The sequence below is a fragment of the Humulus lupulus genome, chromosome 5 (genome assembly GCF_963169125.1).
Source record: "Humulus lupulus chromosome 5, drHumLupu1.1, whole genome shotgun sequence".
NCBI classification, from domain to species: Eukaryota; Viridiplantae; Streptophyta; class Magnoliopsida; order Rosales; family Cannabaceae; genus Humulus; species Humulus lupulus.
Genome location: NC_084797.1, coordinates 86444031 through 86456277, shown reverse-complemented (window position 1 = coordinate 86456277; position 12247 = coordinate 86444031). Strand labels below are relative to the sequence as shown.

Here is a 12247-nt window from a genome sequence, read left to right as displayed (position 1 = left end):
TCTTCTTTGCTGAGCGTACTGTGAGATTATGATTGTTTAGGTTTTCCATGACCCCTTTGGCCACGGACTATGACGTAGGGTGCACTATGAACTCACTGGTCATGGTTCAAAAAAACTCCGCCAGTACCAAGCCCAAATCCACCAGTACCAAGCCCAAAAACAAGCCCTACTGGTTTTGGATGAATCACTAGATATGATATTAGGGACAGTGGAGCCAGTAAACATTACTGGAGTTTCAGAACTGAACTCAAGGTGTTCATATTGACGCTCTCTAAGGATGGTGGTACTGTCAGAATTGTTGAATGAACCAGACTGTCGGGCTTCGAGCTATTAGTTCTATTGATGTGTGCGTCTGCTTGGATTCTAGAAGCTCTTGAAGACATATACAATGCTGAGAAGATATTGAGATACAAGAAGCAATTCAGAATCAGTTCTGATAATAGAAAATGAAGGGCTATTGACTTATATTCTGAAAATAGAAAATTATATGGAAGAGTATTTTACAAATACCAATGTTACCAGCCATCATATATTTTTTCACAGAAGCTAGGAAGTTGACTAGAGCTATCAATATATATAAGCACATGAAGAACAGCAGGAACTTGGGTTGTAGGCCTTCAATTAGAACTTATAATACTCTATTTGCGGCATTTTTGAGTATGGGAAACAATTCTTACATTAACCATGTGTATATGGACACCATTAGAGGCTTGTTTAGGCAAATGGTGAGTGATGGAATCGAACCTGATATATTCTCTTTGAATTCCATGGTTAAGGGGTATGTCCTTTCTCTTCATGTTAACGATGCACTTAGAATATTTCACCAGATGGGTGTAGTCTATAATTGCATTCCAAACTCATTTACCTATGATTATCTGATCCACGGATTATGTGCTCAAGGCAGGACGAACAATGCTGCAGAGTTATGCAATGAAATGAAGAGTAAAGGCTTTATTCCTAGTGGTAAATCTTACAACTCACTTGTGAATGCTTTGGCTCTTAGCGGAGATGTTGAAGAGACGATTAAGTATCTATGGGAGATGATTGAACAGCAAAGGTCGGCTGATATTATAACATATAGAATAGTACTGGATGAGGTATGCAGAAGTGGCAGGATCGAAGATGTAATGAAGCTGTTGAAGCAGTTCCAAGAGAAAGACCTCGTGGATGGACATTTGTATAGGAGACTTCTACATGTGCTCGAAGATGACTATGGACATTCAACTGACAATAATTAATTCAGGTATGGTCATAATTATTGAGTTTAGTGTCACAAGCTACAGATTTATATGGTCATCTAAGGAGGAATTTCCAATATCATAACTTTATGTCAAGACATGAGTTCAGAGTCTATACTGGTTTGCAGGTGGTCATTTTACTTTTAAGTTTTAATTCTTGTTTCATTGATTATAGCATTATGGATCTGCCTAAAACACATGGCCTACAAACTAAAGTTATTGTATTTTATTTTGTTATTCTACTCTCGTTTGTTTGATATACATTTGAACCATCATTTATCACTAGAAGTCGAATATCAGTGGTGTTTATCTAACACCATACTCCATCACTCATTTTTTGCAGAATTCCAAATTTTCTGTTTTTGTTTTAAGTAATAATAATAAGGTGGCTAGCAGCTAGAAGCTAGAATGCCTCTTTCTTGTTATGTGAATTTCTTTTATACGATCTCACTATTATTTTGAAGATCTCTTTTGGCCGTCTTTACTTGTTTATTATTAATGGAATTTTACTATGCGCTATGCCAGCTCTAGTTGGAAGTTTAAATTCTATCTGATTCACATATATGAATTTATTATTTCATTTGAATAATCATTGAATCTGTACCTGAAGTTGGGATCTAAAACTCATTTGCTGTGTGCTTGCAGTTAGGTCAATGCTATAGTTTTATTATGATCCAATCATATAAATATATTACATATTTCTTATTATGACTCGTTTAATACTTTACTTTAAGTTTGGACAATTATCAGTTCATATGTTTTTATTTTACTATGTAAACTTTCTTGATTTTGTGTTATCTCATGGATAGATATTAAATTTTGAAATTTGAGATTATTTGAATATTATTAATATGATCTTTTTTTACTATAATTTTCTTATTTTTTATTTTAAAATAATAAATAGTGGTCACAAAAAATATTTTTGTTTTTTAGTTTAGAAAATGAAAATAAAAAATAAATTTAAAAAAAAAATATTTACCAAACATGTTTTTTATTTTTTATTTTTTTAAACAAAAAATAAAAATAAAAGTTACCAAACACATTTTTATTTTTATTTTAAAAAAACAGAAAACAAAAATGGTTATCAAACGCATTTTTATTTTATAAAAATAAAAAAACATAAAATAAAAATATATTTTTATTTTTGAGTTTAAAAAATTTTAAAACAAAAATTTTACCAAACACAACCTAAATAAATAAAGACCACGTACCTCCAACACCAAAGAGCAAACAAGGTTTACAAAAAGCCAAAAGTACAAAACTCAAATTGACATTCTTTACCCCACCTCAAGACCAACGCACCTTCAAATTTCAAAAACTACTAGAGTTTAATAAGAGAAAAGAAACTATAAAATGAATTCAACATCAAACATTGGATGCTACTTGATCTAATATGATAGAAAAAGTTCTCATAAAGAACTGAGTATTAAGCACTTATCACACTTTAGTTGTCATATTCGTAATGCAAAACAAAAGGTCAGTCAAAATTTTGGGACTTTTAAAAATAAAAAGACAAGAAAATTATATACCAATAATTGTAGCTCAAAACAAGTTACTGCAATCAAACAACTAATGAATTCGATCCTTTAATCTTGTCGGATACTAGATAGCAATATTTTACCAAAACTTTCAGATGCAATTGCAAAAAAATTCCTAAAAAAAATCTAGGCCAGAAAATAAATCAGAATAAAAATACAACTTAAAAGATACAACTGCAATGTTCATTCCGCTATAAATAACATGTTATATATCATCGCCAAAAGCTGATAACAAGACTACCAGTATATGCCTCCACTATAAAAAACAAGTGTCAGCCATGAGTTTTCTGTTTTGGTAGTTGACCAGCTAAACAATTAGTTACAATCTGTTGTAACTAATAACTAATCATAGTTAGTTATTCTACTCTCTTTTCTTCCTGTATAAGTATCAGCTTTGTACTCACTTTTATTCAGCTAGTGGAATATTACTTTTCAATCTTTCATTCTCTGTTTCATTACACTAATATGGTGTCAGCGTCATTGATCCTTCTCTGAGTTTTCTTTGTTCCACTTTCGTTCTTCACCATATTTTCTCTATTTTTCTCTGCCCTCATGGCTCATGGTGGTAATCAGTCTCGATCTACAACAACAACTACTACAGAAGCTAATCGATTTTCAGCTCTTGATTCCTCTGGTCGACCCTTCATTGATGACTCTTGGAGTCCTTATCATCTTGCCAACGTTGAAAATCTAGGAGATGTTCTTGTTTCTTCCATTCTAACATGCGGTGAAAACTACAATTCTTGGAAACGTTAGATGATGGCATCCCTTCGTGCCAAGAACAAGGTCAAGTTTATCAATGGTAAGCTTCCACAACCAGATCCCGAAGATGACGATTATGATTCTTGGTGTCGCTGCAACAGTATGGTGATCTCTTCGATTCTACATGCTGTCTCTCGTGATATTGCTGATAGTATAATGTACTTGGATGATGCTACTACCATTTGGAATGAACTCCATGATCTGTTCCATCAGAACAATGACCCTCATGTTTTTCAGGTCAAGCCATATATGAAGGGCCTTGCTCGGGTCTCCAATGATGTCACCACTTACATTATTTGTCTCAAAGCTCTTTGGAATCTCTGCAAGGAGTTTCGCCCACTACATGTTTATAGTTGCGGCGCAATGAAGACCTTCATAGAATATCAGCAACAAGATCTAGTTTTTGAATTCCTGGTTGGGCTAAATGATTCTTACACGGCTATTCGATCTCAGATCTTGATGCAAGATCTGCTCCCCAACATTAACAAGGTGTATGCCACAGTGATTCAAGAAGGGTGACAGAGGTCTCTATCCAATGTTCTCACAGAATCACTTGATCTTGGTAATACTTCTGCTCCAACGTCTTTTGCTGCTAGTTCTCAGTTCAATCGATCCAAGATTGTTTGCAATCACTATGGTATTGTTGGACACGCCATAGCCAAATGTTAGAAACTTCATGGCTACCCTTCTGATTACAAACCCAAAGGAAGATCCCTCCCTTCTCACTGACAAAGCGCAGTAACTCATTTCTCAAGCTCTCAATATGAGAAAAATGATGGCGACCTGAGTATCAATCCAAATCCAGTCTCCAATCTTTTAGCTTCTCAGTGCTAGAAAATCATTGCTATTCTTGCCCAAAAGGTCCAAAGTACTTCTTCTTCCTCCTCTTCTTCACCTAACCAGCCCATTGTGTCCAAATTTTCTAGTAAGCATTCTAATATCTATCATTATTCTTAGATTATAGACACAGGTGCCACGCACCATGTCTGTAACGCCCTGGATAACCAAGACTGTTACGTTGTGTGTTTAAAATAGTGCTTAACACACTAAGCAATTCATTTGAACTTAAATGTGAAATTCAAGACTAAGTTAAGGTCGAGTATTAAAAGATTTGGTCAACAAAATGGTTATTTTTTATTTAAAATATTAAGTTTACACACGGGATCCCAAAATCAGTTTACACACTTGTAAAAGACAAATAGATTACAACTTAGCCGTCCTAAGCAGTAAAACAAGGTTTAACCATAGTTCTTTCTAAGCTATCCCGACCATGGTGATCGAGCAGGCTGCATATATACACACTACCCTTGAAGCTCTCTAAATCATGGCTGGTCCCGCTATCTCTTTCCTTACCTGAACCATGTAGCACCCATGAGACAAGGCTCAGCAAGAAAACTTAAACCAGCATGCACAACTAGGCAGCAATATAAAAGCAGTAAACATAAATCATCAAATTCAAATAACAATAAAATATAAATAACCAACCACTAGTAATATTCAACTTATTCAAATATGCAAACCAAACTTATCAATCAATAGAAATGATTAAGTGTGAACCACACGTCTATTTATGGTATAATAACCACGCCCGACGCCCTTAGGCTAAGTCCCCTAGTCTCTTAACTGACCCTGGCACCCTTAGGCCGGGCTGCATTCCGCACGCTTGCTATCGGCCCCCGACACCCTTAGGTCGGCCTGCAAATAGATATAATCACAAATGCACAATGCATAGCAAGTGATCAATGGCGGCATATACAAGCATGCCCATACAGATATTCTCAGCTACAGATATGTTCATATTTATATTATATTCATTAACAGGGGTTTAAACCCCATTCACAACTCAAGTGCAGTTTTCTTACCTCAATTCCTGAGCAGCTAGCGTATGACAGCCCTGAGAACAATCCTTAATCCTGGGCCCTTGTGGTATAACCTAGTCACAATGCGATAATGGATAACAAATAAAATCCTAAAGCAATTAAAATCTTTGGAATAATATACAAGCCTTCGAGACCTCGAATTCTACTGAAAAGGGTAGCAGAATTCATCCTGAGCAAACAAAATTGTTCTGTCTAAGTCTGCCTATGCAGGCCGAGACCTGGCCCTGACGGTCGCGGTGCGCCCACTAGCCAGAGGCGCTAGCCCCAACCCTTACAAGCATGCAGGTCGCGACCTAGCCTTGAGGATCATGGCACACCTATGAGACAAAAAGCCCCCAGGCTCCTGGGGTCACATGGACCGCAGCCCCCATGAACAGGGTTGCGACGCGCCCCTGCAAACTCAGAAAACCCAGCTTCTTTCTATGTTTTCTCCGAGCTAAACCCTTCGAAATTCATCCTAAACCTAACCTAAAACCAGAGTTAAGCCTCTCAAACATTCCCAAACACCATAAACAACATAACAACATTAATAGCTAAGCCAAAACTCCATCACAACCAAAAATCCAAACCTAGAGATAGAACTTAAGACCAAAACCAAGCATAGAATTTAATCAAGAACAAGGGAAATTCACGTACCCCCACTAAAGATTTTGTCCCTGAGTTAATCCTTTAGTGATCCTAGCTGCAGTTCCTCAGTCCCCAATCTTCCAATTTTCAACCTTTGGCAAACCGACTAGGGAGAGAGAGAGGGATTCTGCCTTGTTTCCTTGTGTCTATAGGCTTTTAGTACCTTATTCATCTTAGGGCAAGTCTATCTCCTTCCTAAAAAGACTATAATGCCCCTTAGTACACCCCTTATCTTCTAATGCCCCCGAGGGCAAAAACATCATTAGGCACCTTCCCCGTTAATCCTCGAATTGTCATATAATTTCCCAATTAATCCCGACATGCCCAATTAATCACCAAATAATTACATGTTAACCAATAAATACTAAATACGCACTAAGTCCCCAATGTTGACTGCGTTTTTAGCCAACGACGTGAGAACGTCAAATACGACAAGCCTTCAAGAGAAATAAAAACGACACAGACGGTTCAAACAAGAAAAGTAAATAACACAGGAGATTTTTATAGTGGTTCAGCCCCGATTGTCGGTAATAGCCTAATCCACTTAGAGTTGTGATTTATAGATCCGTACTCAAGATCAGATGGACTAAGCCAACTGAGTTTCTTCAGTACAGATTACAAAAATACAAGAATTCTCTCTTATTTCAGCACTTTCTCTCTCTAGAATACTCAGACCCAATTTCTCTTTCTATAAAGAAGAAGCAGAAGACCCCCTCTCTCATCCATAAGCCCTCTATTTATAGGCCTGGGATACTCAACTGATATCCCCTTTAGATAGGGATATTTTATTATTCATCTTATATTTATATTACAAGAAATATTTAAAATACAACTGATTCCTCAATTTGAGTGAGGAATGAGAGATTCCCGGATGCTTAGACCAACTCTTGCTGAAGTCGTTCTGAGGATTTTGACGTAGTCTCACATGCATGTTGATTACTCCTTCAAGCTTTCCTTGGGCCAAGGTGATACAAGCTTGGCTCTCCTCGGACCAAGGTGGTCCGAGCCAACTCCCTTGGCACCTCACCTCGGGCAACTTTGAGGCAACCTCCTCCATGACATGTCCGATCGGACATGATGACCTTCTCCTCGGACCAAGGTGGTCCGAGGCATCCTCCTTGGCATCTCACCTTGGACAAGTCTGAGGCACTCTCCTTTAGCATCTCCCAACTATGTCCGATCAGACATTGTGTAGGCTCTCCTTGTCAAGATCTAAGTCTCCATTCTTGACTTGCATGGGACTCCTCCTCCTTAGCTACTTACCTTGGACACTTTCGAGCCAACACTTAGGAAACCTTGGGAGGCTTACCTCGGACACACCCTTGGGGTCTCCTAGGACCACATACTCCTTGGGGTCTCCTAGGACCACTTTCTCCTTGGGGTCTCCTAAGACCACTTTCTTGAGTTCTCCTCGGACCTCATCCTTGGGTTCTCCTAGGATCACTCTCTTTAGCCTCCTAGGATGCATTTTGTCATCTTTATTGCCATGCCATTGATCTCCAATTTTTGGGTATAACACCCAAAATACCCCTATGCTCGTCCTGAGCCAGGTATTGGACCTGTTGTGACTATTCCGCTAATCCGCTCACTAGGATCGCCTCGAGCCGAATACTACTAATATATCCAAATAATAATGTGTACTCAATCATTTACGCACATATAATGACATTTATGCCTACAATGGGCTAATATTACAAATATGTCCTTATTATCAAGAATGGGCCCTCATGCATATTCAATACACATAAACATGCATTTAAATCCATATTATCATATAAATCATGTATGCCACATAGTCACACATTTATTCAATGAATTCAACATGTATAGCACATTATGCTCTTCAGGCACTATAATCGAGGCACTTAGCCTTAATGGTCAATTCGGGTTGTTACAATGTCTGTCATGATATTACTTTGCTTACTAGCATTAGCAAAAATGTTTCTATATCCTCAGTTACCCTTCGTACTGGTCATTCTACATTTGTTTCTTGCATTGGCAATATTATTCTTTCTCCTATATTAATACTTTTAATGTTCTTCATGTGCCTGATCTTCATTATAACTTGGTATCTGTGAGCTCACTAACTGTTTTTTCTCATTGTTCTGTTATTTTCTTGGATAACAACTATGTTCTTCAGGACATTACTCGAACAATGCCGATTGGGATGAGTGATCGAATAGGAAATCTTTACTACCATAGTCTTCCTACTGCTCAAGTACTATTGCGTAAATTTAAGCAATTAAAATTGTGCAAGTGTACACAGTTGGCAAACAAGTAATAAAGTGATATGTTGAGTATCATCTCCACAGGGATTGAATTAGCAAATAATTTTGCACAAATCAATTACCAAACAATTTAATAGTGATGAAAAATAAATTGAAAATGCTTCAAAATAAACTATGATGACAATATAAAAGCAAGAAAAATTCAATTTTGTGAAATGGGCTTGAATTATTAAATTCATCTATGTCAATTGACCTATACGTTTTGTTGCAGCAAAATCTCAACAAATTACCCAGAGTTTACAAGAATTCAAAACACGTTCATGAAACTTTTCCAAGACCCATGATATTAATTCTTCAACCTAATTTAACATACTCCTATGCCAATCAAGTTAAAGAACCCAAAATTAAGCACCAATTCATAATTGTTACACAAGGCAAATAACACATTCCTATGTTATTCACAAACATAATCTAACAAGATTATCCACTTGTGCCATTCAAATCTATCCATTATATTCAAACTTCCCAACACAAATATAACTCAATATCTTCTAATTGGTGATCAAGCAATAACAATAATTCATCATTAATTACATTTAAATGAACAATGGGTAAATTGCTAAAATAAAATGTTAGAAAATTAGAATTAAGACATAGAGTTAATTAACAATTCAAGCCTCAAAAGATTTAGTTCATGGCTGAATTCAAAAGCACAAATCCAAAATCAAAACAGCACATAACAAAATAAATCATAGTTTAGAAAATACAAGAAAAAGAAAATAAAATATTAAGGAGAAGGGTAAGAGAATCAAGCCAAAAAGATGTTTCCAAAATGGTCCCCATCTCTTGAATCATTCTCCACGTTTCCTCTCTAATGGCTGCTGGCTGTGTCCCCTTTTCTGCTACTGTTCGTGCTCTCCAAAGAAAACGGAAAGGTTTATGATATATACATTAGGGTAGTTTTCCTTTTTTTGTTCTCACGTGGGCCTTTTTCCTCCCATTTGTTGTATTTTCGCTAAACATGCACCAACACAATTAAAGACCCAAATATCTTCATTTAATCTTCAGCCCAAGTCAAGTTAATTAAAATATATATATTTATATTGCTGAGGTGACAACTTCTCACCTTGACCCAAGAAATCTTGCTGCCTGGACAGAATGCTTCAGCATTGCTGCAACATTCTAAGAATTCCTGGATGAAAAATTATCATTTAAATCACATTAGCTCTTTTCCACTTTACTCAACTTCATCAACTTCATCATTTTCTTACTTATTTTCCCTCATAAAACAAATTCTAACTCCTAAACCCAAATAAAAAAAATGACTTAATTCTAAAGACAAGGACACAAATGACTCATCTTTTTAATCAAATTATAAGTTAAAATTATTAAAGATAACTCTATATTATAGAGTTATCAAGTACCTAAAGCTTTTTCTTTTTTAGATTCTAAGATTTCTAAGGATTCTTTGTGGCATTATCGCTTAGGGCACCCCTCTTGTATAAAGATTCATCCATTGAATAAAGGTTTACATTTTGAGCACACATCTTCTTCTAATTTTCATTGCTCAATATGCCATTTTGCTAAACAGAAAAGCTCACCCTTTCTTTCTAATCATAATTTCTCCATTGCTCCCTTTGATCTTGTTCATCTTGATATTTGGGGTCCCTTTGCTACTGTTTTTGTTGAGGGTTACAAATACTATTTTACTATTGTTGATGATTACTCATGCCACACATGGATCTATTTCCTCAAACAAAAATATGATGCTCAAATTGCAATACCAAAGTTTCTTTCATTCGTTAAAACTCAATTTGACACTCAAATTAAATCCTTTAGATCAGATAATGTGCATGAACTTCAATTTCCATCTCTTTTTTATTCACTTTGCATTATTCATCATCACTCATGTGTTGGTAGACCCCAACAAAACTCAGTTGTTGAAAGAAAGCACCAACATTTGCTTAATGTCGCTAAAGCATTGGTTTTTCATTCTCATATTCCTATAGTTTATTGGGCTGACTATATAGCTACTGCCACTTACTTAATCAATAGAATTCCCACTCCCAATCTAAAAAACAAGTCTTCTTTTGAACTCTTGCATTACAAATAACCATCATACCACCATCTTAAAGCCTTTAGGTGTCTTTCTTACTCTTTTGCACTACTTTCTACTAGGTCTAAGTTTTCTCCTCGAGTCAATTCTTGTGTCTTTCTAGGATATCCTATAGGCATGAATGCTTACAAGTTACTTGATTTGGGTTGCAATAAAATATTTTTTGTCATCCTATCATATTTTTTTTCCTACTTCTATGCATTCCTCTTCTGTTACTACCCTTGTTTCTCCAGCTTTTGTTGTACCTGTGTCTGAGCCATATTCTTCCTCTTCTACTCGGCATGTTCGGTCTACTAAGAGACTTTCTTACCTTACTTATTATCAATGTTTTTTAGCTACTAAATCTCACACTCTACCTACTATTTCACAGGTTTCCATTCTCGTTATTGCTCCCCTCATTTCTCAAGTGTTGGATTACACTCGGCTGTCATCTAGTTTTAGAGCAGTTGTGCTCTCTATTTATAGCCATCTTGAACCTGTGACTTATTTATAAGTTGCTGGTATATTTGACTGGGAAGCTGCCTGAGTGATGAGATTAATGCACTTGAGAGAAACAACACTTGGTCTATTGTTAGTTTTCCTTCTGACAAGCATGTTGTAGGATGTAAATGGTGAAATACAATGTTGATGGTTCTGTGGAAAGGTATAAGGCATGCCTAGTCACAAAAGGTTATACTCAACAAGAAGGTCTTGACTACAACAACACTTTTGCTCTGGTTGCGAAGCTTGTTACTGTCAAGCTTGTTCTTGCACTTGCAGCTATGAAAGGATGGTTTCTTCACCAATTAGATGTCAATAATGCATTTTTGCATGGGGGCTTGGATGAGGAAGTGTTTATGACTATTCCACAAGGGTATTGTCTTAAGGGGGAGTTACCACAGAATCTGGTTTGCAAGTTACAAAAATCTTGTATGGATTGAAACAAGCCTCTCGGCAGTGGTTTGAAAAATTATCAAGTGCTTTGTTAGAAGAAGGTTTCAAGCATTCAGCTAGTGATCACACACTATTTATAAGGCATTCCGCAATGAGTTTCCTTGCTCTCTTGGTTTATGTTGATGATGTGGTTTTGTCCAACAACAATTTACAAGAGCTCGAGGCATTAAAACATAGATTGAATGCTTGATTCAAGTTGAAGGACTTAGGAAATTCAAGATATTTTCTTGGTCTTGAAGTGGCACAGCCAGACAAGGGAATTTGTGTTTCATAAAGGCCTTACGCACTTCAAATATTGGAGGATGTGTTTTTTTAGGTTGCAAAGAGCAAATACACCTATGGTGCCTAATCTGAAACATACTCAAGATGATGGAGAGCTTCTTGAAGATCCTTTAGTGTATCGAAAAATAATTGGTAAGCTACAATACCTCACAATAACTAGACCAGATTTGGCATTCTCAGTCAACAAGCTAAGCCAATTTCTTGCTACACCAAGGATACCCCACTTGAAGGCAGCTCAAAGGCTGTTACAATATGTCAAGGCATGTCTGTTCGGTCTTTTGAAGTTCAACTAAGAGCATACACGGACTCGGATTGGGCTGCTTGTCTAGAAACAAGGAGGTCCACTTAGGTCTTTTGTGTCTACCTTGGTAGTTCCTTAATCTCATGGAAAAGCAAAAAGCAACATACCATTTCTAGATCGTCTCTAAAGCTGAGTATAGAGCTCTGGCGGACACAACTTGTGAGGTGGTATGGTTACTTTCTGTCTTAAAGGAACCGAAAATTGCTCACAATGGACCGGTAGAACTTTATTGTGACAATCAAGCAGCTCAACACATTGTAGCGAACCCAGTGTTTCATGAGAGAATGAAACACGTAGTGTTAGATTGTCACTTGGTTAGAGAGAAACTACAAGCTGGTGTCA

The 12247-nt window shown here is 36.6% G+C and overlaps 2 protein-coding genes across 2 annotated transcripts; both read left to right on the top strand.

Moving 5' to 3' along the window:
- Window positions 1-512: 512 nt before the first annotated feature.
- On the top strand, window positions 513-1238 carry LOC133779276 (pentatricopeptide repeat-containing protein At2g27800, mitochondrial-like). Its single transcript, XM_062219256.1, has one exon. The coding sequence runs from the start codon at window positions 513-515 to the stop codon at window positions 1236-1238; it is 726 nt and encodes a 241-aa protein (XP_062075240.1).
- A 2297-nt stretch (window positions 1239-3535) lies between these two features.
- Window positions 3536-4057, top strand: LOC133779275 (uncharacterized). Its single transcript, XM_062219255.1, has one exon. It carries the CDS (start codon window positions 3536-3538, stop codon window positions 4055-4057), a length of 522 nt encoding a protein of 173 aa, XP_062075239.1.
- Window positions 4058-12247: the final 8190 nt, after the last annotated feature.